The 27,297-nt window shown below is 41.3% G+C and overlaps 1 protein-coding gene across 1 annotated transcript in view; it reads right to left on the reverse strand.

The window, feature by feature from the left end:
- ERC2 (ELKS/RAB6-interacting/CAST family member 2) overlaps window positions 1–27,297 on the reverse strand; it is a 502,285-nt gene that overhangs the window by 54,636 nt on the left and 420,352 nt on the right. The window contains exon 18 of the mRNA XM_044451516.1: window positions 3,416–3,563. Coding sequence (XP_044307451.1) covers window positions 3,416–3,563 — 148 coding nt within the window. The remainder of the gene's footprint in view (window positions 1–3,415; window positions 3,564–27,297) is intronic.

Below are 27,297 nucleotides of genomic sequence, written 5' to 3' on the forward strand. Positions count from 1 at the left end.
GCCTGACATATACTTAGGAAGTATAATGACAGCCACACACAAAACACTGGAAAATCAGTGATTGTTTTGAATAAAGCCTTGCAAAATCAAAACGCATTGCATACTTTGGTCCAGATGGTGCTCCAAACACAATAAAGGAGGCTAATGACTTTTACCAAAGAAAAATTAAACATCCTTCCATGAGCTAAATTCACCTCAAGCTGGTGAAAGCCCTACATGTCGCATGAACAATCTTCTCCCATCATGCCTGGTTCTAAGGAAGCAGCCTTTTATGGCTGATGTGGTTCCTTCAAGAACAGCAGTGGCGGCAGTGGCAGGGAAGTGGGGGCAGATAGTGGGGGCAAATAATTTTCCAGCAGCCCTAGGGGAAACCTGTGATGCACTAGGAACCTAGTCAAAAGATCTGAGAGACTTGGGTAACATTTTTCTGCACTGAGATAGGGACAGGGGATCGTGGAAAATAGTGCAGATATGTGAGCTTGAAGTGTGCTTGAAAATTTCATTCAAGGACATGTTCTCAGATCCATTTACATTAAATGTTTGGCATCAACAAAGTGGTACATTACGACATAATCTATCTGAACTATGTGAATAGACAATATACACATTCGCAGGATGAGATAGGAGCAACCAAAGAAGTCGACAACCCAGTGAATTATCTCTTGTAACCAGAGGAGTTCATACTGTTTTGTGAATTCAAACCTTTGCGCCATCCTAAACCTTTAGGGGAATGCAACACCCAATGTTCTTACCTGAACTAAAATAGCCATATATCAAAAATACATTCACATTAGAATGCTTTGAGAGCATACTTTTATTACTGATTAAAATCAGAGGATTTTGTCTTGCATAGACATGAAGACTCTTTTCTTTACAAATTATATGTTCATCTACAACATGACTAAGTTTCTTATATAGACTACCAAAGGGACATCTTCAACTGTTTGCCATCAAATTCTGGGAACTTTATATTTCCTTTTTGTTTTTTCAGAAAAAGTAGGATCACTACTTCACACCAAAGACACTTGAAATTCATTGCCATTTAAGTTTAGAAAGTGACAAGGAAGCCTGCAGAAGACCTTAATACAGAAATACATGTTTATTTTGATATGAATCCTAAGGTGATTAAAGTATGGATGCTTTCCCTGGACATACCCAGCAAATTAAACTTCTAGAAGTTAATGGAATCATAAAGAAGGGAAGGCTTTGAAATACAAGATAGTAGTGGTAAAAGCTGGGAGACTTTCTCATTGAACAAAGGTTTCTTATTTGACAGACTATCTAAAGTTCACTTCTAGGCAGTTAACAAGAAATTTTGGAATGTACAAATGTGCTTTGTTATAGAGATACATTCTACCCACTCCTCAATGGTGCCCTTGCCAGTGAAGGACAGACCATCTGATATATAAGGTATAGAGCATTTTTTGCCTTCAGTACAACTGTGTTTCCAAGTGCAGCTTCTCCCAATAAAAGGGAATAGTTAAGAAACTGAGGGAGTGCACTCTGAAACATTTAAGGGAGGGATTCTTAGCAGTGACACTCACCATGAGACCAAACCTTGTCTCGTTATTTGAAAGTCCCATCCAGGCTTCCACTTATTTGTCATGCTACAGCAGGGGTGGGCAGAATGTAGAACCTGAGATATATTGGACCAGCTGCTAGCATTCCTCAACATTGGCCATACTGACAGGGGCTTCTAGAAGCTGAAGTTCAAAGCATCTGGAGATGGACTTCCTGTTTGTGCTAAAGCGTGATGGAATGTTGGAAAATGACTTAAAGTGTATCCTTGTCTCCCGGTAGACATGGGAAATTGATACAAGCAGGATATTTCTGCTGTTACCTAAACCTTAAATCAAGATGGCATTGTTTGAGTCCATCCCATTCAGCTGTGGCTATAGACAACCCAGGAATGGAAGGGCAGGCAGGTGTTAATGGAGGTACTGGACGTTATGACATTTGAGAAAATGTCTCCTGCGTAGCTGACTGACCTGAGGCATGTGTGCATCATGTCTGGAACCCAGGTACTTGGCACCATTGTCTGTGATGAAGTCAGCATCACAAAGGGAAGATATGTTCATGCTCTGGGGCTGTTTCCTATTTCTATAGACCTGTTGGGAGAAGCTGTAATGATTAGGTGCATGAGGTCAGAACTACTGGAAGAGCCGGGAGATCAGGTGAGAAGCAGCAGTTTTGTATCCTGTTGCTTTAAGGGAAAGAGAGCTGCAGTGTGCAATGCATGATCCAAGAAACGGAATCATCACATTGAAGTACTGGGAGCAAAGGGGCATCCAATACAGTGTCCACATGGCATGCTCATCTGTGAATGGCTAAGTTCTGAAGAAGAGACTGGTCACTTGCAGTGGGTTGGGGGACTGTGTGGTGATGTTTTCCAGCTTCACAGGTAAACAAAACCCAAAATGGATACTGCCACACAAAGGAAAACATTAAGAAAAGCTATCAATTCATAGTAATGCATCCTTTTCAACTACATTTTTTAGGTGTTTTACCAGAGGAAAGGGGATAACAGTACATGTGCATTACCCACAGCACAGCTTTAACATCTAGGTTATCTGATCATTCTTCTGTACTTAATGCATGGTTAGCAAACATAATTATTGTACATTTGCTAACTGAGCAATCACTAAAATATATACGTTCCCAGTTAATACGCATTTATTTCCAATAAATGCGTATTTGCTCTAGTATTATCCCAGCCTTCCACTAAGGAGCTCCAGGTATGCCCCCAAGAGCCATACCTGCCCATTTTAGCCTCACAGCAACCCTGTAGGTAAATAAGGTTAAGAGAGGGCGGCTGCTCCACGGTCACTCAGTGAAGCTTCATGGGTGAGTGGTGATTTGAACTTGGATCTCTCTGGGCCAGTAAAACAGTGAAGCCACTATACCATTCAGCATTGTAGACCATATTCTGCAGTTACTTCTCCAACAAGATCTAGAGATACTACCTAACTCTTGTGCAATCTGTAGAGCAGAACTAAAGCAACTTACTGCACTATGTTTCTGACCTCCAGATAACCTTGCAGAAAGCTGAAGAACAGCTATAAAACACCAATATGCAAACAGGAGATACACATGAAGGTTAGTAGGATTTTACAGAAGGAACACATCTAGGATGGTGCTGTCTGATGTGATGTAATCAGTAAAGTGAGAGGCATGATAGGAAAAGGAGAACAGATTGTACTGCAAAATATATTGGACAAGCTGAATCAACATGCAACTAAATACTCAACACCAATGAAATTGTAATAAGACCACAGGTATTTTTTATCCTACCTTTTCCTCCGACTGTCACAAGGTAAGCTTGGTTTAAAGACTTAGTTTAAAGGTTAAAAAAGACAGGGAGAATAATCTTATGTCCCCAGAAACAATAGTAAGAAGGGGAAGAGAGTTTTCCAACCTGTTGTTTCAACTGATGGACTAATCTGTCTTTTTCTCTTTTCAATGCCATCACTTCTTCTTGTGTTTTCTTTTTCTTTGAAGCAGACAGTTCAAGCAAGGCAATGTTTGCATCTTTTTCACTGATGGCAGCAAGCAGTGCTTCCTGTCTGGAAAAAAAAAATCAGAATACTTGGAGAACCCTTTTAATTGTAGTTCCTGGAGCAAAAGAAGTAAATAACATCAGGCACCATGGATGCATGACAAGGCTTGCAACCATGGTGGATTTTTCCTAGGTTGAATTGTATGGATGTTTCCATACCTGAATTGTCTATTTGCTACTGAGTGTCAGGCAACCTACACATGGTGGGACATGAATACAGGATCATTAGATGCACGCTGGCCTGCAGAAAGCCATACTGAACACTGCCTAAGTTAGCTCTGAGGAACCGTGCATGAGATTGCACTGCAGGCTGAAGCCACAGCCTGCAGTGCAAGATGGAGACCATCTACAAAACACAATCTCTTTGATGAGGTTGTACTGAAGGACAGAATACTGGCAAGGCCATGATCAGCCTCAACATTATTTCATTCTGATTTCATTTATTCCTGTACCACCCAATAGGTGGAACACTTTGCGCAGTTCACAAAAGATAACAGACCACTCTATGGTCTAAGCAAGTGCCTGGGCTTCAGTAAGTGAAGCATATATCTAACGAAATTAAGCATTGCTAATGTGCACAGCATGTTTAGAATAGTCCAGTGCAGAGAAATGAGAATATGCACGCACTGAACGCAGACAACTCAAATAAGTGGGGGATAGTAGAGGCTGGTACTTACCCATTTCTTTAACACGATCAGGTTTTGCCAATGTTTCCATTTTTTACAAGGTTAATTACAAAGAGCCCATTTGCCCTCCCACTCACAGTACTGTCTCCACCTAACTTCAGATTTTACTATATCATGTTATGTGTTTTTCACTTCATGAAAATTGATTTAGGAACAGCACAGATCAATCATGCTTAATTTTAAGTCAGGGTGAGCAAGATTTGCATTCCAGGAGTATTCAGAATACAGCGCTGCTCCAAGATAATTGGGGAAATGATTAGGCTGGGCTTCATTGTTCCAACTTTAAAGCTTAGCAGCAGCAAAATAAGGTACTCCCTGATGGAAGAGGGCAAAAATTAATTTGCAGAACGGTGTGCTTCAATTCATTACTTGTAGTTCCAGAAACTAAGTATGTTTCTGTAAAGAAAGAAAAGGATACTGTGGCATTTTAAAGTTACCACAGCTTTTGGGGCATGGAAGTTTGTGTGTCAGGGGTGTGGTGGTAAATTTGAAGTCCAGGCACCCATCACGACAGTCCTAATGTCCATGCCCCAAAGAGAGTCCCAAACTTCAGGCAGCTTTGTGGATTCATAACAACAAACCAGTTCTAGCTGTTTTCATCTCCCCCGGAACAGGTGATTTGTAAAGTGAATGTGCCTTCATGGTCCATTCAAGACCAAACACCCCTGCACCACCACTCCAAAGATGCTGGGAGAACTACAGTTCTGCTCAGAAGGAACATGCGATTCTGAGGTGGGGCAGCAGATGATAGCAGCGTCCTTGCCAATCAAAACGGGCTCAGGCTGCATCTCTGTCCCCTGGCTCCACTGCAGCACGGCCTCCATCAGAACCTAGAAAGGGAATTTCTTCCAGTTGTTTCTTTTCACATTTCCACATAGCACCCAACAACAGCTGGTATACATGACAGTACAGGGCTGGCAGGAGGGGAGGGGAGTGAGAGAGGGCTTTACCCTTTTTAGTTTTATTAGTCAGCAGAAGACAGGAGTAGTCTCAAAGAAACACAGACAGCATTTTAAATTTGTCATTCAATGTCTGGGCCTTGTGTATGGTTTTCTACTACTGCATAAAGATACTGTGCTACCCAAAGGCAGGCTCAAGGACTCACATAAAATATTTAACTCATTTTACCATGGATCTAATACAAGGCATAATATATGAAAACGTCTTTCTTGTGTAATTGAGCACAGAAGTGCAATTAGCAATGGATGAGCTAGTTTAGGCACTTTAAGATTCAGCTTGTAAGATTTTTTTTAAAAAGATCATATTTCCTACTTTATCTCATCATTTTTAGTCCTTGCGCATCTGTTTCCCGATACAGATAACTATCAGGCCAGGAAATGCCACCATTCTCTTCACAGTAGCTGTTATCGTGAATTTCGCACATATTTGGAAGCAAGTTTCAAAATCTCATGTATCAAGGTTTTTTGGCAATTTCTTTGGTCATATTTTTGAGATGCAAGGCTCAGGTATTCAACGTTCTGTACTGTAACAATTTTGTACTTTGTACTGTGTATTAAATAATGGAACCCTATGGCGATCAAACTGGTCAGTCCTAGAGGAAATCAACCCTGACTGCTCTTTAGAAGGCCAGATCCTGAAGATGAAATTCAAATACTTTGGCCACCTAATGAGAAGGAAGGACTCCCTGAAGAAGAGCCTAATGCTGGGAAGACTAGATGGCAAAAGAAGAAGGGGACGGCAGAGGATGAGGTGGCTAGATGGAGTCACTGAAGCAGTCGGCGTGAGCTTGAGTGGATTCCAGGGGATGGTGGAGGACAAGAAGGCCTGGAGGAATGTTGTCCATGGGGTCGTGATGGGTTGGACACGATTTCGTGACTTACAACAATGAAAGTGGCTCCATATAAAGCAAGGAATATATTAGACCATCATATGGTCAGAATTCAGGGAACTTATTTACCTTGCTCCTGATATGCCATAATCTCCCAAGCAAACTAGCTTTGATAAACTAACAGAAAGAAGTGTAGCTGCTGCAAGCCACTTAAGAGTAGTTCTGAACGAGGATGCTATGCAAACTGTAGGCTAAACCCACTAATACTGGAAAACTATATGCTTTCTGGGCCATCAAGACTGCTGGATTTTAATATGTTGTAAGCCTCCCAGAGAGCTATGGCTAGTGGGGTAGTATATAGATCGAATAACTAACTAAAGAAGATCACCTAACATTATCTCTTCTTTTTCTCAACCCAACTACCATTTATTTCTTATCCAATGCTGCCATCATTTCTTAAATAGCAAAACTGCGGGTCCTGGCCTCGTAAGGTGCAATGGGCATCACTGCATGTCATAAACATACTGTTGGTTAATTCCAAATGGACAGTTGGGATTATCTTTCCTAGTGTCTTCATGCAGTTGCTGAAGAGCATGGAGCCCTAAGAAAAGCTTCTATGAGGACTGAAATGCTGTCCATTTCTTTTCTGTGGAAAAGGTTATTGAGAAGAGTTAAACAACCGTAGGGCCGAGCTATGACTCTCTAGATACAGAATGCTCTACTGCATCAAAAGACACACAGCATCATCCATAAAACCAGCAGGCTGTGATGTTCTCTGTCAGTCACTACATAAGTATGTTCCTCTACAGCCTTTAAAACAATCTTGGTCCCAAAATGTGGAGCAATGTCATTATTGCAAGCAGTTGCTGTCATGCAGGGATACCTGGATTGTGAAGCAGCCGCATGCTCTACCTGTTGATCCCCAGATCTAGTTAGCATCTATTCCTGACATCTGCACTGAAGATGCCTCTGGAGAACCTCCTTCTCATTCCACAGCTAGTTACTGAAAGGGAAACTGTGGTGCCCTGCGTGTGCACATTTTCCATTCCTTCAATATGCATATAAGAGAAAACAGATATGTGAATGGGCATATTTCTGTGTGAGACCATGCACTTGCATTGGGCGCTCAAAGGAACGAGGCCATGGCCTAACAACATGCCAAAAGGACTATTTTTAACAAACAATAGAAACAAAATTATATATTCATTATATGTTCACACATGATCATTAGCCACGGATAAAAACAAAGGAACACTAAGAATAGATTTAATAACCCTAAACTGTCATTCAGCCTGTAGAATGTGCTCAAGATGGAACTAATAAAACACACAAAAATGGTTTTAACCACACCAAAAAGTGTGTAGAATTAAACACTGACAAATGCTCTCTTTTGATTGCTGCTATGCAGTTTAACCTTCTTAAATAATCTTCCAGAAACTTCTAACAATAATGTATTGCCTTCCCACATCACAGTCCATTTAAAAGGGAATAATGTAAACACTTCTGTTTCACTCCCCACTAGGTTACTCCGAGAACAATATTCTAAACTTCATTCATAGGAACTATGACTGTTACCAAAGTAAGTAAATGGAAGACTGATATAAGAAAAAAAAAATACAGATTTCAAATTTTAACATTTACACATGCAAGATTATCTTTGTTCTGAAATACTTAGAATTATAATTGTGCAATGGATTTGCGTGCAACACACCTATACACCAGTGCTGTAATTAAGAACATTTGAACTATGTTCTAGTTTTCATGTTCTGATCATAACAGAATGGACAAGAAACTGCTCAATCATCTTGTCTCTTTAAGGGTTGTTTTCTTTCCCTTCTGACCCTCAGTATTCAACTTTAGGTTCAGTAGGAGGTGATTTCAGAGAGGCAGTGATGAGAGATCTTGTTTGAAACAGCTTCTTCTACCCAGAAAAAAAAATGGTATGTTAAAACATACCATCAATCCAGAATAGATGTGCATGTATTTTTAAGAAAATAAACACAGGATGGTCACCTGTGTTTCAAACACACATGCACAGACACAATGCACACCTGTAATAGTGCCTGACATTTATAGTTTGTGGAAGAGTCCACTACAAGATAATGTCAGTGCTGGCAGTGAGATTATTCTAGATCTATACACTGTAGCAAATGGCAGAATTTAGCCAATCTGAACTACAGAAGCTGAGCCCACATAGAAATCCACACAGTTCTCTGACATAAACTCTCATACTCCCTCCCTTCAGTCAGTGAATGCACAGAAGGGAGACTATCACACACTTACTGGTCCTAACCTCTGCCCTTTCACATGCAGAAGGTACCTGCAAATATAATTGTGTAGCTTGGTCTCAGATATAGTCAATGAAGCTTTTACAACATTTGCCAAGACATGCATGGGCAGTATTCTACACTATTAGGCGAGCCCAAGTAATCACCCAGAAACATGTTTTTGGGTGGGAAATTTGCAATTCCAATTTCACTTCCTAGATAGAGTGTGCTTTCCCCCAAGTGCGCTGGGTATTTCATTTCCAGCCATACTGCTGCTACAAACACAGGATCATTCAAGCACAATAGGCAGAGGAACAAGCAGCATCAGGAGCTGCCTTATGCTGAATCAGACTCCAGCTCTGTCTAGGCATTCCCCTAACTCTGACTTGCAGCAGCTCTGCCAGGGTTCAGGCAGGTGGCCTCCTTGCCCTACCTGGGGTCTCTCGCATGGAAAGCACATGTGCTACCACTGAGCTGCAGATGTGGAGACTGTGACTGTATCTTGCTTTAGGGATTTATGGATTCAGATACAGATTTAGTATTCTTTTGGGGGCTTTGAAAACAATTTCCTACAGCAGGGTGGCCAACTTGTGGAGGTCTGCGACACCTTTTCAAAGCCAGGCCCCTGGTCTAAGGTACTCCCTACAGTGTCAAACAAATTGCTGAACTGTTTTCAATGAAATTTAAAGTTTTGCCACTATAGAGTGGCTAAGGTAAAGGTTTCCCCTGGACATTAAAGCCCAGTCATGTCTGACCCTTGGGGGCGGTGCTCATCTCTGTTTCCTAGCTGAGGGAGCCACGTTTGCCTGCAGACAGTCTCCGTGGTCATGTGGCTGGCATGACTAAACACTGAAGTGCACAGAGCGCTGTTACCTGCCCACCGAAGGGGTACCTTTTTATCTACTTGCATTTGCATGCTTTCAAACTGCAAAGCTGGCAGGAGCTGGGATGGCGCACAGGAGCTCACCCCGTTGTGCAGATTCAAACCGGCAACCTTTCGATCAACCAGCACAGCAGTTTAAACCACTGCACCACCTGCATCCCTATAGAGTGGCCAAAGAGTTCCACAAAGAGAGCTAAAGAAATCTTTTTTTGCAATTGGGAGGCAGCTGGGGTCATGGTACCAATTGCTACTCTATGGCAATGCCAAAAACATTGTAGTTACAAAGTTGGTCACATTCCGAACAGAACTTTATGTTGCAAATACATTTTGTAAAGATTTTGTAATTTACAAGTTTTACAGATATTTGTAATTTACAAATATCTCGTATGTTGTAATTATTTAAAATGATCATTCTCTTTGCTTATTTAATATTTTACAGCCAGACCACCTACAGGTAGATAGCCATCTTGCTCACTGACACAGAGATGCAAATATGCTTATAACCCTGTCACAACCTATAGGATGCTATACAAAAAATTAACAGCACAGCATAATAGAAATGCTAGAGGGTGAAGCCAGGGACATAATAATACAAAGGTTTTGTTGGTGTGGAATGCAGTTCAGCCTAAAGTCCAGCTAAGTCAAACAGGATGAACAAAACGATAGGTAATCCGTCACTGTCAGGCTACTTGTCCTTCAGCATTGCTTTTTTGTTTATAAAGTACAAAGATAAAAGTTGTTTGTAGAAAGAATGGTCTGATTCCTTGCATATAGTTTTCAGTCCATTTTAAGATTCTCTAAACTATAAGCATTGTGAGGAAAACTACTATTTTTATAAACTTAAACTGAGATTTTATGAATTAGTCAAAAACAAAATGTCGGAATATTCTAAATATTCCAAAGCAACAAAGAGATCTATTGATCCCCCTGTAGAATGGGAGCTTAATACCAATTTTCCACAACACTTTTGAATTTTTTATTTGCCAGGATTATCTTTGTGGACAAATCAAATACTGACATTGTCCTTTCTACAGCTACCCAGAAACTAAAGTACTTTCCAAAACAAGGATTTCAAACTGGGAGACAACAGTGAAAGAAAACCCAGGAACTATATAGATTGGAGATAGATAACTTCTCTCCACTTCCTCCGTTCTACTCCAGTATCGCCTCTCTGTGCTGGACTTGGATGAGTGGCCACATTTCTCCCTGTTTTGAGAACAGCAAAAGAAACCAAGGATACACAATGGCCAAAGGCCAGGGCAAGCGCCTATCGTGACACTGTAAACAGAAGAACTTGGAGCATTTAGTGCTGGGGTGGACAACTGTAGGCAGGCTGGGCCCCATTTTCCCTAGGCTTACCACAGGCTGGACTGCCAGTTCCTAGCACTGTCTTTTCATTTAACTTTTTACATTTCTGTATTTCCCCATAGCCAAAGCCCTTTGTCCAGTTTAGGAAGAGTAAACCTTTAAAATACTGTATTATGTATAATATAAAATGGTTTAGCTACAAACATATAAACGAAGTAGGCATACATAAGCATGCATATCTGATGATCTGGTTAAATATATCATTATATGTGGCCAGAAGCCTGAGGAGTAGAGAAAGGTCTTGACCTGGCACCCAAAAGATAGTGCTGCTGCCAGACAGGCCTTGCTGGGAGTTTATTCCATAACTCGGGGGCTGCCACTGAGAAGGCTACCGTTCTTCCAGCTCCTCTCTGAAGAGGCAACTTAGGACAGGCCTTAGCAATGCGTGCGATCTATGGCTGGATTCACACTGGGGGAAGTGTGTGATCAGGTGGTAGTCCTGACACATGCAATGGTGTATAGGTCAAAACCAGCATCTCAATTGGTTCCTCATAGAGGGAAGTCATATTAGTTCAAATATGGTACTTTATAGGCTCCTGTATGGTCTGTCACCAAATTCTGCTGCAAGCCACAACCCTTTCTTTTCCCTCGCCCACACATTTCTTTTGGGGTTTTTTCACAACAGAAAAGAAGGTGGTGGCAAAGGATGCATGCAGCCCCATATTGCCCACCCCAATATAATTGACAGGAAGGAAACAAAATTCTATGTTGCTTATAATCATAGACTGGTCATTGCTGACATGACACAAATAAAAGTCAGTGTCATTAAATTAAAAGCATACATACAACAGAAACCTATGAACCTGCCCCAGAAAAAAAGCCTAAGTTGCAATCACAAAGTGGGAGTATGTTTCACTAAATTCAGTACGAGCGCAGAGTAGACAGGGTTAGGATTGTGCTGAGACAGGCCACCAGCAGTAGGCAGAAACTGCACAGTATGTTTTGCAGACTCTAATGCAATCTGCTGATGCATTCTAAAAAGTTCAAGTATTTAAATTAGTGTGGCTTGCGCTATAGAGCATGCCTCTTCGGATTTCCAGCCAAGCCACCCTCCTTCAGTCTCTTCTTCTCATCCCCCAGGTCAGCAAGCATTCCATGGCCAGTGATGATGTTCCATTGATCTGTTCCTAAAGCAATTTGCTTTTTATTGGTTCCCATACCGTTATCTCTCTGGCAATTTGAATGGTGTTCATTTAGCAGCCAGAGAATTTAATTCACTATTACTATATAAAAGTAGGACTTGTAACAACACACACCAGTGTGGACTTCTCATGTTTAATATTCCAGGCAATCAGCCAGGCTTTCATCAAGAATATTCCATTTCTCTTCCCCTTGGTCTTCCATTTTCCCCATCTCTAACAGTCAGCCAGTCTCTGAGGGATGCAATGGAAGCAAAAGGAATGCATTCCCTATCCCACACCTAGTGTAGGCCATCTGCTATATTGACTGTGGCCATTCCCATCTGAGAAGCAGACCATGAACCAGACTGAAAAGGATTTAGTTATGCAGTATCACCCAGGAATATGTGGAATAGGCCTGTCGTCACATGCTCAAGCAACTTTGCATACGTTTGAGCATGCAGAGGCAGATCTAGTCCATACAGGTAGCTATTTTAACTGGTAAAAATGGTGTAATATATGCTGATCACCTTTCCCTATGAGTAGAAAAACAGCCACATTTTCCTCAACTGTTTCTCAAGAACTTGTATATGCATTTCAGCCCACAGAAGTTCCATCTGCTGGTGCTGTTAGAACTATAACATTTGCCTGCAAGATGAAGTCATGAAACTCAATTAAACACACTTTCGTATCAATTAGATTCATATACAAATAATTTGGGCAGGATGGAATCTAAAAAGGTGGTGGCTGCAATATCCATACACAAGTGAGCCTAGTACAAAGTCGTTACCAGACTTGAGGAAATTATTTATACCATTATTGGCCAAGTGCCCTGGTCCAAGCAAAGATGACGAGGCAAATTCACACATATACATGTTCACATATATACATATTCACACATATGCACAACTTGTTCGCCTTTGCGCGTGCAGTTTTGAAAAAAAACAGCTTGCAGTTCCGTATGGTAGCATGCTGTTAAGTATCATGCGGCAGCACTGGAAATCTGCTATTCAATTTTTTAAAATCTAAGTGGATATTCTTGAAGTTGTTCTCTGACCAAGGTATTTAGATAAATGGTACGCAAAATGCATAACCATCTAAAGGCACCTATAGCCAACTGGCTGGATTTTAAACTTCTTCAACTTTTAGGGTGAAGAGGGGCTACTACTATAAATGCTCTTAAAATAAAACCACTATAGAAAGAAAATCCTTCCTCTTGTCTTAGGCAAACTATCCTAGCATTAATTTAAAAGTTGAATGGTGTCAAATGCAACAGATCTGAAGCATTGCTAGGAGGTGAGGAAAATGTGGAACAGATCCAAGTTATTTCAAGAATCAAGGAGAGGAGGAGTTCAGTCAACAGCACACAAATATTTCCTTAATTAGTACTTTAAAGATAGGCATGAAAAGAAGTCAGATACCAGATTCATGTTGACTAATTATGACTTCCTTGTTAAAGGAGTGGCTGCAGGCATTTCCAGGAGCATGCATGTCATATGATTCAAATTTGAGTAGGGCAGCTTACTCATTGATCTTCTTTGGTGGGTAAATGTTTCCCAAATTTGTTACAGACTAAGAAACCAGCTTTTACAAAAGGCAGATGTAAAGATTTTGGAAAAAGGGGGTCCGCAGATCACAACCTCAGGAGAATGATTGGAACTGGTGAATGTCTCAAGCAGACAAAAACAGGCACTAGGAAATAGATTGTCCTGAACTGTAGTTGTGAGAAAATACAGTGTTCTCATAATAGACTGGCCCTATCTGTAGATACTTCCTGTTGCATTACCTGTGTTTAGCACTAAGATTATTTAATTGCAACTGATGTTCTTTCAGACATTGTCAAAGAGATAACAGACATTTTCAATTAAACTTTATGTACACGTACTTTTTCACCCTTACTATTAGAAAGATGCACTTAAGACCAACACCTCCCCCTGCCCCCACACACACATGCAAACACACAAGTAAAAAAAAAAAACTTATGCATACATTTTCCCATTAGGAACTATTGGTTGCTCAGAAACATAGGAAGCTGGCTGAGATATTATTCACCAAAACTTTTTTTTAACCTGGACTTTGCTGCCAAATATTTATGGAATTCTGACCCCACCATCTGAATTTTTCTCTTACCTACAGTCAGAACACTCAAGAGGATCACAATCATAACTTAAGATTAATGATGCAATAAAAAGAAAATGGCTTTCAAAAATGTCCTGCTTTTGGCAGCCAAAACTAAAATATGTATTGGATTGAATTTACTGCCAAACATAAAATAGCATCTTACTGCATGCTACAGTACCAAGCGAGATGAAAGTCTGTTGTAGTGGCTGTGCTCAAGTCCATTTGTCCTTGTTGAACTAATGGACTTGCTCTTTACCAAAATTTTTGGCCAAGGTTTTGGATTTCACTGTTCTCACCAAAACCTACGAGTAAGTTTCTGCACAGTGTTTAGCACACTATAGCAAGAAACGCCATCTGGAAAAAATCACGACAGGCATGAGATCTAGTTGTGATGGGTAGCATTCTCAGATGTAGAGTATTAGGTGGCCTAGCAGTTCATGCTAGTGCAACCTTCCATCTTTACATCCTGGGATGAACAGTTGTGAGGAGGAGGAGGAGGGCAATTACTAAAGAGCCTGATGATGTTGCTATGTGAAATAAAATCCTACCGGGAATACAGACATCTGTTTACTTGGCACACTTGAATAAAGACACTGAGCAGGTGATCAGAAATAGCAGTTTATGTTTTAAATATCAGTGCAACAGCCCAAAGGAAACAGTGTTGACAGGGGCAGAGCCTGTAGATTCATGAGTTGTTTCCATTATTATGTGATCATTTATTTGCTCATGAGTGATACATTATTTTGTTATTTTGTGGATACTGCCCTGTCAAGGATGCCATGTTCATAATTCACATCAAATGTATGCCAGTCTTACAACAAATTGCCCACAGTACCGGAGCAATAAATGCATCACTTCCACCACAACCTACCGATCACTTTATGAATGAGCTGATTGTTCTCCTAAGAAAAGGAAAGAACAGGAATATGGCTGCCAAAAAAATAGAGACAAGCAAAAGTTCATAAATAGGTTCTTGCAGTTGAAGAAAAGGACTACTACTAGCCTTGATCTATGGCCATTCCTGTATCTGAAGTTTAGCCCATTTTCCTGACTTACATCAGAATGTTTTATTTGTAAATATGCCATGACCACATGAGCTACAAGATGCTACCCCCTTCCACTGAAAATATAAATCAATAGCAGGAACATGTTTCCTGAGAAGAGGATGAATTTGGATTCATATGACCAACCTCTAAAGCTGATATGAATAGCCTAGTTTTACATAAACAAGGGATCGTGTCTAATGTTATATCCTCCACTGATGGAAGGGTCTATGATCCACCAGTTTAAAGAAGAGAGATATGATTCTTATTGATTCCCCCTTTGCTCTGCAGCCCTCTGCGCTGCTCCAGAGCTTGTAAACCCCATTGGCACAATGTGGAAGGTGATACAGAGGACGGTAATAAATGGGAATGTGAAAAAATCACCCCTTCCCCATCAGTTTCTGTTCAAGTAAGGGTCTGCTGGATCAAAGAGCCTCCCACCAATGGGGAAAACATAATAGGATACCCCTCAAGCTTTTTGGCATCCTTGCCACAAGAGTAACTGCAGAAACAAGTTAACAAGTTATTTTCCCCTAAGGTAAACAACACTTTTGGAATGCCACAGTATTTTAAAGAAAAAGAATGTTCCAAAAGCCTCTTAGGTTAATGAAAGGAAGCAGCATTCATTTTAATCACAGCACAGAGGTGACTAAAAACAGACATCTGCAACATTAACCAAAATAAGACAAGCTATGTTGTATATCGATAAAGGATTGGAAAAGATGGCACATCGGAGAAAAAAGAAACTGAGAAAATACTGTAAACTTTGGAGTTCCTACTAGAGCCATTCTTTGGTTAACACCTTGGGGTAACTTTGTCATTTGCAGCAATCTGCCAAGTGATGAGAGGAATCTTATTACTTATGCAAGACTAATGTCTGGTGGAAGTGGTGTAGAGGTTTGTTACCTACATCCATCTATAGACATACAAGGTTTGCAAAGAGATGCTGCACATGCTACAGCATTGCCTCTAAAATGTTGCATGCCTGCACACAGAGTGAAATGAGGCATCCTTTTCTCTAAGAAATATTCAAGTTCTTCTTTAAGGACAAGTCTACCACAAACTATGTCAAAGCTGTTCGGCTGAACTTTCTCTTTCTATGTACTTGGACAAAAGACGGGTAATTTCTATCATGTTCTGATTCACTGTATTATTACTATTACTATCATTATTAGTTCAGTCTAATCCAAGCCAGATATATTATTCTTAAACTGCAGTCCTACTATAGTAAGTCACTCTAAAACCAATGCAGCAGCATTTTGCAAAGGCATGAATAGGACAGAGCCATTATTTAAATTTGTAACTCACTGCAGGATGCTGAAAGCAATAACAAAAACATTAATGTACAGATACCTTATAAACAGATTAAACAATAGTTTAAACATTAGACCCACTCAATTTCAGCCACTAAACACAACCCAACTGAAAAAACAGTTCTCCAATTGTTCTGACTGATGCTAAGGATTTACATATGGGAATTCCATGGGGACAGCCATCTATTGGATGTACAAATAGTATTCTACAGCTTTTTGTTGCCCTTCAAGATCTCCCTGGTAAGTATTAGTTGTGTTGGATCGGATCTTCCTGGAGCAAAACAGATGCCTTGGATTGTGCTTTGGAGACTAGAGGGATGTTGCCAGGAGTACAATATCACAGCACTTGTCAACCGCAGTATAGTATCTCCTAGTGATCAACTCCTATTTGGCTGCTGATACTGAAATGCTTTTGTAAACTTTTCAGTAGTAGATTGAGAGAGAATAATTCTGACAGAGCCAAGAGTAGGCTACTTGGTTTTGTTGAGCTTCTTTCTAGGGCCTACAAAAGCAATGTCTGCAATGTTGTATTGCTTCATTGGAAGACCAATGAAGAGGAAAGGCAACACTTGCCATGCATAACTCCAGACCTGAAGCTAATCTTCTTTGAATATGTAGAGCCACAAAGAAACACTTGAGAGGAATGGGTATTTGACAATGAAGTCTAATACCCACTAATTAATGTTTCACACAATCAGAATTGGCACCAGAAAGTTGGGGCACCCTCCAGAGCAAATGGGGGAGTAAAGGGCATCTTCTGACACTACTGGGAAAGACTCCTATCTGAAAACATAGCATGCCAGTGTCAATCAACCATACTGAGCTAGCTAGACCAATGGCTGAACTGAAGGCAGCATTCCTTATTCTAACCTTGGATAGACTGTTCAAAACAATTACTTCCACAGTAGCCAGTTAAACTGACCTGCTACACAGTACGATAATTACATTCAAAGAAAACTAATCTGGATTATTCCCAGTAAATCAAGAAATACTCCACATACAAGAATGTCAGCTCCCCAGACATTCTCTGTAATTGAATTTATGTCTTTTCTATAAGTGTGATTTCTAAAGTCTTGGAATTAGCCATTTGTTTTCAAGGAAGCAAATGACACACATTTTAACCTCACGTTGTGCTTTTCTTGTTTTAATATCTGCTTCAAGAATGTGTCCAAAACTGAAACAAGGGGAAATGGAATCTATTGAAGGTCACTGATAAATTCATAAGTATTACAGCAAGAAAAATCATATTCCAGACCTCAGCGTGTGTAGCAGAGCACAAAATAACAGTGGTCCAAAAGCTGGTAATGAAGTGACTTCCAAGTGAGGTAGTTAAAATATTATTGCTTCTGTAAACTCTAAACTGAGGTTTAGAGCAGACATGTAATCTTCAAGTCCCTGAACAGTCCAATTTGGCCACTAAAGATGCTGTTTTACATTTCCAAATATTTTTCCCTTGTTGCTACTTTTTATACTTCAGTTTTCAGGTTGTAAGCATTTGTTCCTTGCAAAGCAACTTCTTTTGAACACAGGATCATGGGAGGCATTTGTTACTAACTGCTAATGCCGCCTGCCAAACAAGAACTCCCTGCTGGTGACATGACCACCTAGTGACCTCTAAAAATGTTTTAACAATGTGAAAAATATCTCCCTCTCGTAGGAAACAGCAATTTTTTAAATTAAATGTACATTGAATGTTCGCTTACATACAGATAAATGGTATTCAGAGTCACCTTCTCTGTTTCCAATTTCGGCCGTTTGAAACCCAGCCCAAAACTAAATAAATAAACGTTGATACTAAGAGGAAACTAAGAGCTCTAGAGCCTTGTGATTTCACAAACAGCTTTTTTCCATTTTCTAAAATCTAAACTTTAAGCCAGACATAGAACAGGTAATGAAAAGAAACAAGTTTGGCAGCCCCTCTCCATGGCTCTTAGCTGAAAATAGATCAAGCCAAAATAAGTGGCTATAATTTGGCAGACTTAATGTCTTTAAAAGTCTGCAGTTTGCGAGGGTAAGAGTTAAACATATAATGTTTACAAATTGAAACACTATCTCTCTGTTGAAAACACACAATGGCATACTTTCATCATCTACATCTCAGTTTGAGCATTGGCTTACCAAAGGATACAAATCCCCCATGTCTCTATGTGCTATAGTAAACATCATATGCTAAAACCAGTTTATGTTGCTTTGAAAGGCTTTTTTTCATATTGTTGGTTTTATCAGGTAATTGCCTTCACGCAGACCTAAAGGAAGGTCTTTGAATAAAACCCTCGCCATCTTACTGGGATGGGAGATATCCTGCCCACATCTGACACCTATCGCCCCACACCAGGTCTGACTGTGCTCAGCCAGGTGCTGCTTCAGCAAAAAAGCTACAGACCGTGGTTTGTGAGGCTGCAGGTAAAATGGCCTGCTAAGGAACAGACTTGTCCCAAGAACACAAAACCCCACTGCAGGTACAAAATTCTGTTCAGGTGATCCATTCGTCATAGGCACATTTTGCAGACAGCCTTGAAATGCAGGAGAAACAGCTCCCCTTCGGGGAGCTCCCTTATCTGAGCCATGAGGAGAATCTGTAGCTGCTGCTCTGTGCCACAGACCTCCCTCAGGTCTCAGTGTCAGCCTCATCGTTGCTCCATTGTACCCAGCCCGGCTCTCACAGGAAGTGGTCTGGCACTAGAAACTCTGAACACATCCCGTGGTCCACTGAACGTGCTAGTTTTCTTCATCCCATGCTCAGTGGGACAATAATCCAGAATTTCCATTCTTTCCTGCCAATGCTTTCCTGTTTCCATGCTTGCCTGCTATATCATTTCAGACTGCAGTGGCATTTAACACCGCAGAGCTTTGGCTATTGGGCAGTACAGAAATGTGGAAAACAAATATGCAAATTGGTACAGTTGTTTTGAACAGATCCTCCATAGCGATGAACCAACAGAATGAATAGTTATTTTATGCTCAAGTAGTCCCTCTCTTTTTCTCATGTATTGTGTGTGTGAGTTTTAGGGATGGCTAATGTGCATAAGAATCTGCCACTGTCATATTCACTACACTGCCTGGAGATTGTGCGTATGATATGTCCACGAAAATGACATTGTGCCCACGTTACCTGGTCAACATACATGCTTTCTAACAGTCTGTGCATGATGTACATTTCTTGACAGGGTTCTGCAGATTGTCCATTCAGGAGGCATAATCTTCAAGAGGGCTTGGAGACCTCAAAAGGCCAACATGGCCTCTGCAACTGCACTTAAGCTTAACAGTGGTGCTCAGAAGGAAATTCCCACTGGGATTGCAACTGTGGGAAGGATTAAACTTCTCCCTGAGCCACAGTGAAAGGGACTGGGTCCTGCATGGAGCCTCCACAACCACACTCCTCTTCCCTGCTGCTCAGAATGGATGGGTACTGAGTGGGGCCTGTGGAGCATGTGCGTGTGTCCATTCATGTTCACTTTCCTTCTCACATACATACAGCACATACCTGTACATTATATTCAATACACAAATAAGGTGGATGACCAGATAGTTGGAGATGTGAGAAAGAAAAAGTGTGGGATGGTGATAATTTCTCCTTCCCATATAAGCCATACAACCCCATTCATCTGCACACAGTTTGTGAATAAATGGGCAAGATGGCTGGCTGGCAGGCTGGAGGGATGGAGGGATGGACTGTATGTTATGTGTGTGAGAAAGACAGAGAGAAAATAGATATGGTTCATACATAAATATACAAACATCAACTAGGGATGTGAAAAGTATCTGTTTGGGGGTGAAAATCTGGCATAATTTCCTGACTCTGTCCATGGAGCTGTTCAGTTTTCTCCATGCTGGCACCAACTCAATCTGACACAAGTCAAGGTTCTATGCAGATTTCTAGCTTTCAAATGAGTACAGTTTGTGTGTTTCTTTTTGCAAAGTAAGCTCAGGAAATCTGTACAAGTGGTTGAGCCTGATTTTTGTGCAACTCAAGGTGCCCAGTGGTTCAAATATTGGGTACTGCAATTTGCATGAATTTCCTCAGTTTTTTTTTTAAACAAAAGCTTAGAAGAAAATGACAATTGCAAGTTCTCTACGAAGTAGGGAATATGGTGAGCTAACAACAAAGCAGTGAATTGATAGAACTGAGAAAGGTATTTACCAATAGAATATGCTATACCCAACTTACATAAACAACTTGCAAATGTGATACTGTATTAAAACAGTGCAAACCTATTTATTTAAAGATCCAGACCCCATTTGCTCAAAAGACAGGTTTTGCAAAAATCACAATTTGTGCAAATGGCACTACACATACGCAGATCCTGGTTCTCAGTGTACACAATTATTCCATACAGTTTTCTGGAATCTAGATGGAAAAATAACAACAACAACAACAACAACAACAACAACAACAACGCAGTCTGTTTCTGAGCTCCAGTTCAGAAACACTGTGGAGGTTTGTGTTTGAATGGGATAGATTTCCTCGTCTTGTACACCTCTACCCTCACTTTCCAATTATGCCATGCTTTCACCCAGCTGAACAGTGGGAAAGAGAGAACTGGACGGCACCATGGATCCTACTCTTCAGATGACTCACAGTGCAGTCCCCATTTCCTCTCTGCTCAGCTCTTCTCTGCCAATCCCTGCCATTGTCCACTGTTCCCCACAGCATATGTGTGTTTGCAAAGGAGGAATCAACTTGCAATCCTCTGAAAACTGTTCCTGTGCTATCCAGAGTTTTCTAAATGATGGGGTGATTTTCATAAGGATACGGAGCAGGAAGAGAGGAGGCTTAAGCTTTCCTTGCCTCTATAGCACCCCCACCCAGCCTTCCGCTGCCAATGCACACAGAGTTCAGCTTATCAGTAGGGAAAAGGAAGCCACAGCCATGGCCCTCTTCTCTTGCCACTCAGGTGATCGGAAGGAGAAGGAGCAACAGGCCAAATAAACTTAGACAGAAGACCTCATGGGGCCCATAGACAGCATGGTGTCTACCTCTGTATGAAAGGCAACACCAGGGGCACTATGCTGCCGAGAGAACATACACATACAGAATACGCCCCACTTATGCACATTCCCTAAGGCCTGTTGGCAGTATGTACATTGCCTGGTAAATGGAAAATGCCCTCTTCAGGAACGGATTACAAGCAAGTGGTAATGAATGTGCACCATGCCCAGCTGTTTCTTTCATAAGCCATTCAGCTGCCGCCGCCACCGCTAGTATATTTATGCACACCCACACACAGGAAGAGAGGAACGGAGAATGTATGCATCTGAGCGAGAGAGCAGGGCCAGATATTAAAATCAAAATAAGTGAAAAATGTGGTAGTCCTCTTCTTCCTCAAATTAAAGAGTTTAAAAATTGAGCAGTGGAATGCATGTATAGGATGGTGCTGTAAGGGGTGAAATTTACTTGGGCATAGAAACAAGGGCTTTATCACAGGAAACCCTGTCCTTTTAAATGCATTCAGTAGTTAATTTAGTATCTGTTCATTCTGGCACATTCTTTTTTCAATTACCTGAGCAATAGACACTTTAAGGTTTTATAGTACATTATAAACAGAAATGCACTTAGAGAGAGATAAGGTCTATCTTCCTTCTGTAACAAAACGAAAACTGTTCTGCTCAGGTCCAGTAAGTTCTTCTTTGTCTACAATTCCTAAGCGCAGTATCTTGGAGACTCTTGCCTGTATGTTTAAAAAGTAGTAAATCACACCAATTACATTCTTCAGACTGGAATACTTTGTTTCAAGGGCAGTATAATGTATTCCCTATCACTTGACTAAAAGAGAAACAGCTTTAAGGATATCAGACAAGTGGAGATAATAAATGAATTCACAAAACATTACAGGGAGCTCTATTTGAAAAAGGGGAGGGAGGAATAAGAAAAAATTAAATAGGCATTGTTTCCATGGTTTAGTGTTCAATTAATAAATGGACTAAAATGGAGAGATTCTTTCAGACAGTGCAAAATGCCAGTGATTAAATTTGAAAAATAGCAAAGCATTTTAGCGTTGAAGGGATAATGCTAATGTTCTAAGTCCAACTGAAACAAGCTGAGCATCTCTCTCTTGGGGGTTTGCACCATGCCATGATTGGGTGAGCAACGGCCAGTCTATATTCTTGTTGGTACACTGTGGTGGTCCATGGGAGAGGTGGGAAGGGGATAATTGTTAATTTCCCCCTTCATTTACTACAGTGTGTGTGTATGTGCATGTAGGAGGGCTAATTATACCAACCCCAGGGCTAGTGTGGTTGCAAGCCAAATGTGTGGCTGTGTCGGTGAAATGAAGGCACTGTGAATCCCGCAACACGCCCATCAGCCCTGCACCATCGGAGGAACACAGTGGGCGGGTGAGCCTCAATGCCAGTGGAGCTTTCGGAGGGCGCAATGCAGGCCTCCCTTGGAACAGGTTCTACCCAACCAGCAGCAGGTTCTTCCTCTGCCAGCGGAGTGGCATTAACATCCTCTGTCTATAGTTCCAGAGCCAGTTCCCAGACGAATACGAGATTGCACCATAAGCCTAAGGATGTATCCGTGCACCTGTTTACATTAAAAGCTCATAGCCCTCACTCCTCCTTTTCCTCCTCTCCATTTGTTGTGCCCCACCGTTGTAGTTTTGATTGCAAGCAGGGCTTTTTTTTTTGTCATATAACACACCGGAACAGCGTTCCAGCACCATTTTTTGACGGATTTTTCCAAGTGATGTTGAATAGCCCTGTTGGGCGCAGCAGGTCGGCGGCAAAAATCATTAAAATAGTGCATGCGGGCTGCTTGTGTGTCCGCGCTGACTGTGAGGGCGCTGCTTGGCTTGGGATCGGTCGTGTGGCCGCACGCTGAGTGCTTACTGCTGGCGGCGCGCATTATGTCTATATGTGTGTAGAGTGACTGGCTACATGCAAAAGGTAAATAAGTTCTTTATTTCAAAAAAAGTTGGTGAATTGAAAATCTTTTTTAGAGTAAAAGTGTGACCCCAAGATGTGAGTTCCGGCACTTTTTTTTTTTTTTTTTACAAAAAAAGCACTGATTACAAGTGTCTTGGGGCAGGGATCTGTCCATTTCATTTATGCTACTATGCAAACTAACAAAGATACTGATAGTGTTATATAAAGAAAAAAGTTGTTCGATTTTCCCCCACCTTTCTTTCAAGGTAATACTTTATGTGGCTCTCCTTAGCTCTTATTATGCTCATGACAATCAGGTGAGGTTGAATAGGCTGAGAATTAGTGACTAGCCCAAGGTCGCCCAGTAAGCTTTATGAATGAAGGAGGACTTAAACCTGAACTTGAAATTCTTAAGCCCAGCCTGAATACAGAGCTTTGTACAGAACCTCATAACAGAAGGTTTCCTGATATAGCATAGTAACCTGGCTATCCCTTGACTTTACAAAAAAATCTTTCCTGGATCTTAGGAAATACCTACCAATAAATCCAAGAATGTAAGAGTAATGTTTGAAGAGTAATGTCTGAGAGTGCCTGACAAGGTTAAAACTATTTTGTACCCAGAAAAGCAATGCTTTATGACCAGCAGTGGCGGGGGTGGGGGGAGCAGCCCACTGCCTTCACTTTGCTTCAACCTGTTTCCAGCCCTAGAGCTGAATTGCAGTGCTGGTGCTATGCCATAAGCATGGAATCGTGCTAACCTTGGGAGCCTAGCCCTTAATGCTATAGGGGTTCCTAGTGGGCACTTCCTTCAAATTATAAGCTTACTTTCCCGAAGTTCTGTGAAAAGCCAGAGTGGATTAATGTAATTCAGGATAATTACATGTCATACTGGCTACATTTATGTATTATGCAAGTCTGTAATGAAGAGAACTTCTCGTGGCACACAGAAAGCTTCATAAGTTATTTTAAAAAACGATGCTAAGACTACTTTGGCACCAGTTTCTTAAAGATTTAACACAGAGAGCTCATTCTCTAGCTTGGGTGTGAAATTTTCAGACAGTATTATCCTTAAAGCTTACATATGTACCAGTCCATGTGTTTCCATTTGAACCTGTTGAGAGTGTGTTGCAAAATGGAAGACACAGGCCAGCTGGACAGACTTTCTTGGTGGTCATTTTTCACTCTATTGACCTACAGAGGTGTTTGAGGCCAGCCCCCAAAACTAAAATGCTGTTTAGGGTTTTACTTTGGCAAACTAAGTACATGTCTATATTTTATATTTCTTTGAAAAGGCTGTCAACTGTGTAAGAAATGAAGGCGAGTTCAGCTAATCAAATCTTCAGTTAGAGCAGGGGCCGGGAACTAGAGACGGTCTTGAGGGGCTTTCGCCTCCCCAGGCTCTCCCCAAATGGCATCAGTAGCAGCTCTGGAGCACCAAACAGGTAAAAATGGGCTTTTTTTTTTCTTTTTTTGCAAATTTGACCCATTTGCACTCCAAAGATACTATGGATGCTATTTTTAAAATCCCATCCATGTTGGGAGGGTGTGGGCTGCAGCAAGGGCCAGGATGCTAAGGCCACGTGTGGCCCAGAGTCCATGTGTTGCCCAGCCTTGACTTACGAAAAAGCCCCTGTTAGCCACTTCTGAGGTGCACTGCTGGGGGCTGCTTGTGGCTGCTGTCCCCTGATGCAGGTTTGTGGTGTGTGCGCAGGCCTGGAACATTGCTGTGTGCCTAGTAAGGGGAGGAGGGTTGGCAAGGGGGAGACAGCTGGCCACAATTATGACAAGGCATGCCACAATGACCCACGTGCCATTTCTCCACGTGTGAGTGTACATGTGTTCCTCCTAGGAGTAACTATGGGGTACATGGATTGCTGCAGACAGCGAGCACATGCCCTGACCCATATTGTACTTGGGGGCTTAAAATCACTCCATTCAGTTTCCTTCCCTGTGAAATGTGGGTTATTGCTCAAACTAAAATTTGTGGCTCAAAAAGAGTGCTTTAATGTGTTTCTGAGGGTGATGACTACTACTACAAGCGCACGCAAAGGGATAGGTTTTTGATGCCCTCAGAACTTGCTGTTCATGGTTGCTCCTGAGCCATATAATCATTCATTTTGAGTAGACATGCATTAGCTCATTTCTCCATTGTGCCCCTATTGTGATTTCTCTATTCACCTCTATTGACAAGACCCAACCATAACATACAGTGTCGCTAAATTCTTCACAACTGGGATGGGTATCCGGAGACAGATCCTGAGGGAGTGTGGCCCCACCTAGTTGGACAAGGACAAGGACTGGGGATGTCACTGACTTAAGATGACTGATACTGTGTTGAAGTATTTATTAATGCAAGTGAGGTCTTAAGACAGACAACCTTTTATGTATTTTCTTCTTTTTAAAATCTTTTTAAAGTATTTTCTTCTTTTTTAAAAATATATTTATTGACTGGAACTGGTCTTTGACTGCAATAAAGCTTCTATCTATCTATCTATCTATCTATCTAGCTATCTAGCTATCTAGCTATCTAGCTATCTAGCTATCTATCGACACGAGAAGTGTTTGGGTTTTCTTTTGCTATACATTTGCAGTCTGAACCTAGCAGCTGCAGGTTCAAGTGCCCAGGAGGGCCCACAGGGGATGATACAAACAGAGATCAGGCACCACTGGATATCACTGTTTATCTGGATCTTTTTTCCATTGGGGTTCAGGACAGTTTGTGGCATAAAATGTCCTTGGTAGCCCTGTATGATGACCTTTGCCAGGAGATGTTGTTAGTGAGTTGTTCTACTAACAGGGTGGATGGTCCTCCTCTTATTCTGGATTTGGTTGCACTCTTGCTAAAGGAGAATGTTCATAGCAGGATTCATCATATCAGTTGAAGCCATAATTTTCAGCTATGTCTCAGGTATTTTTTATTTATTTATTTAGTAGGCTTCTATGCCGCCCCATTTGCCGAAGTCTCGGGGCGGCTCACAATAATAAATAAATAAGAACAGTATAAATCAATATAATATGGTAGCTTGAGTGTAACTGCTTCTCTTCTACCAGCTTCAGCTGGAGCCTCAGTTGCATCCTATCTGGACAGAGATACTTTGGCTTAAGCATGGTCTGCTCTGACAACCAGTTGAGTCTGCCCTTCAGAATGGGTTAGAAGCTGAAGCGTGTGCAAACGTGGTGGCCAAACTGGTAGTGGGCATCAGAAGGTACGAGCAAATGCCAGTTACGGCCTGACTGCACTGGCTGCCTGTGCAAGCCCAATTCATGGTATTGGCTTTGAAATATGAATCCTTATATATATTGAGACTGCAATATATGATGGAACATCTTTCCTAGCATTAATCTACTCATACACTACAATCAACATTTGAAGCTTTTTTCATGAGCCACCTCCAAGGGAGGTTCAAAAGATAGACTTATGGAACAGGGTTGTGGCCCCATGACCATTCCCCAGTGAGGTCCATCTGGCACTGACAGTGCAATCTTTTTGAAGCCAGGTTAAGATTTTCCTCCAATTCTTAGTCATTTCAACAGTATATCACAGGGTGTTTTAGTTTTTAGTTTTTTAATCTAGTTCCAGATCACTCTAAGATTTCAGAAAGTGTTTACTGGTGCAGAAAATCCCATCCCTGAATAGATTAAATCTAAAGAAAGAGATTTATTATTTTATTTATTTATTTAGAAAATTTCTATGCCACCCCATTCGCCGAAGCCTCGGAGTGGCTCACAAAACATCAATTAAAATATAATACATTAAAAATATAAAATGGATTAACAATATAAAATAAGTCGCCCTGGCCAAAGAATAAAATAAGCAAATAATATTAGCAATTAAAATGACATTTGAATAAAAAGGTCTTTGCCTGGTGCTGAAAAACAAATAATGACGGCACCAGGCAGACCTCTCTGGGGAGCGCATTCCATAGATTGAGCGCCACCACAGAGAAAGCCCTCCTCCGAGTACCTACCCTCCTAATTTCCTTCACGGAGGGTTCCCAGAGAAGGGCCTCTCCCGCAGATCTCAGGGGGCGGGCAGGTGTATATGGACATAAGCGCTCCTTCAGGTAGCCAAGACCCAAGCCGTTTAGGGCTTTATAGGTCATCACCAACACCTTGAATTGGGCCCGGACATCAATGGGAAGCCAGTGAAGCTGAGGGAGGACTGGAGTCATGTGAACATAACGCCCAGTCCCTGTCAGCAGCCTGGCAGCTCTATTTTGAACCAATTGAAGTATCCGGACCATCTTCAAGGGCAGCCCCACATAGAGCACGTTACAGAAGTCAAG

The sequence above is a fragment of the Varanus komodoensis genome, unplaced genomic scaffold (genome assembly GCF_004798865.1).
Source record: "Varanus komodoensis strain SLA01 unplaced genomic scaffold, ASM479886v1 scaffold6_2, whole genome shotgun sequence".
Lineage (NCBI taxonomy): Eukaryota > Metazoa > Chordata > Lepidosauria > Squamata > Varanidae > Varanus > Varanus komodoensis.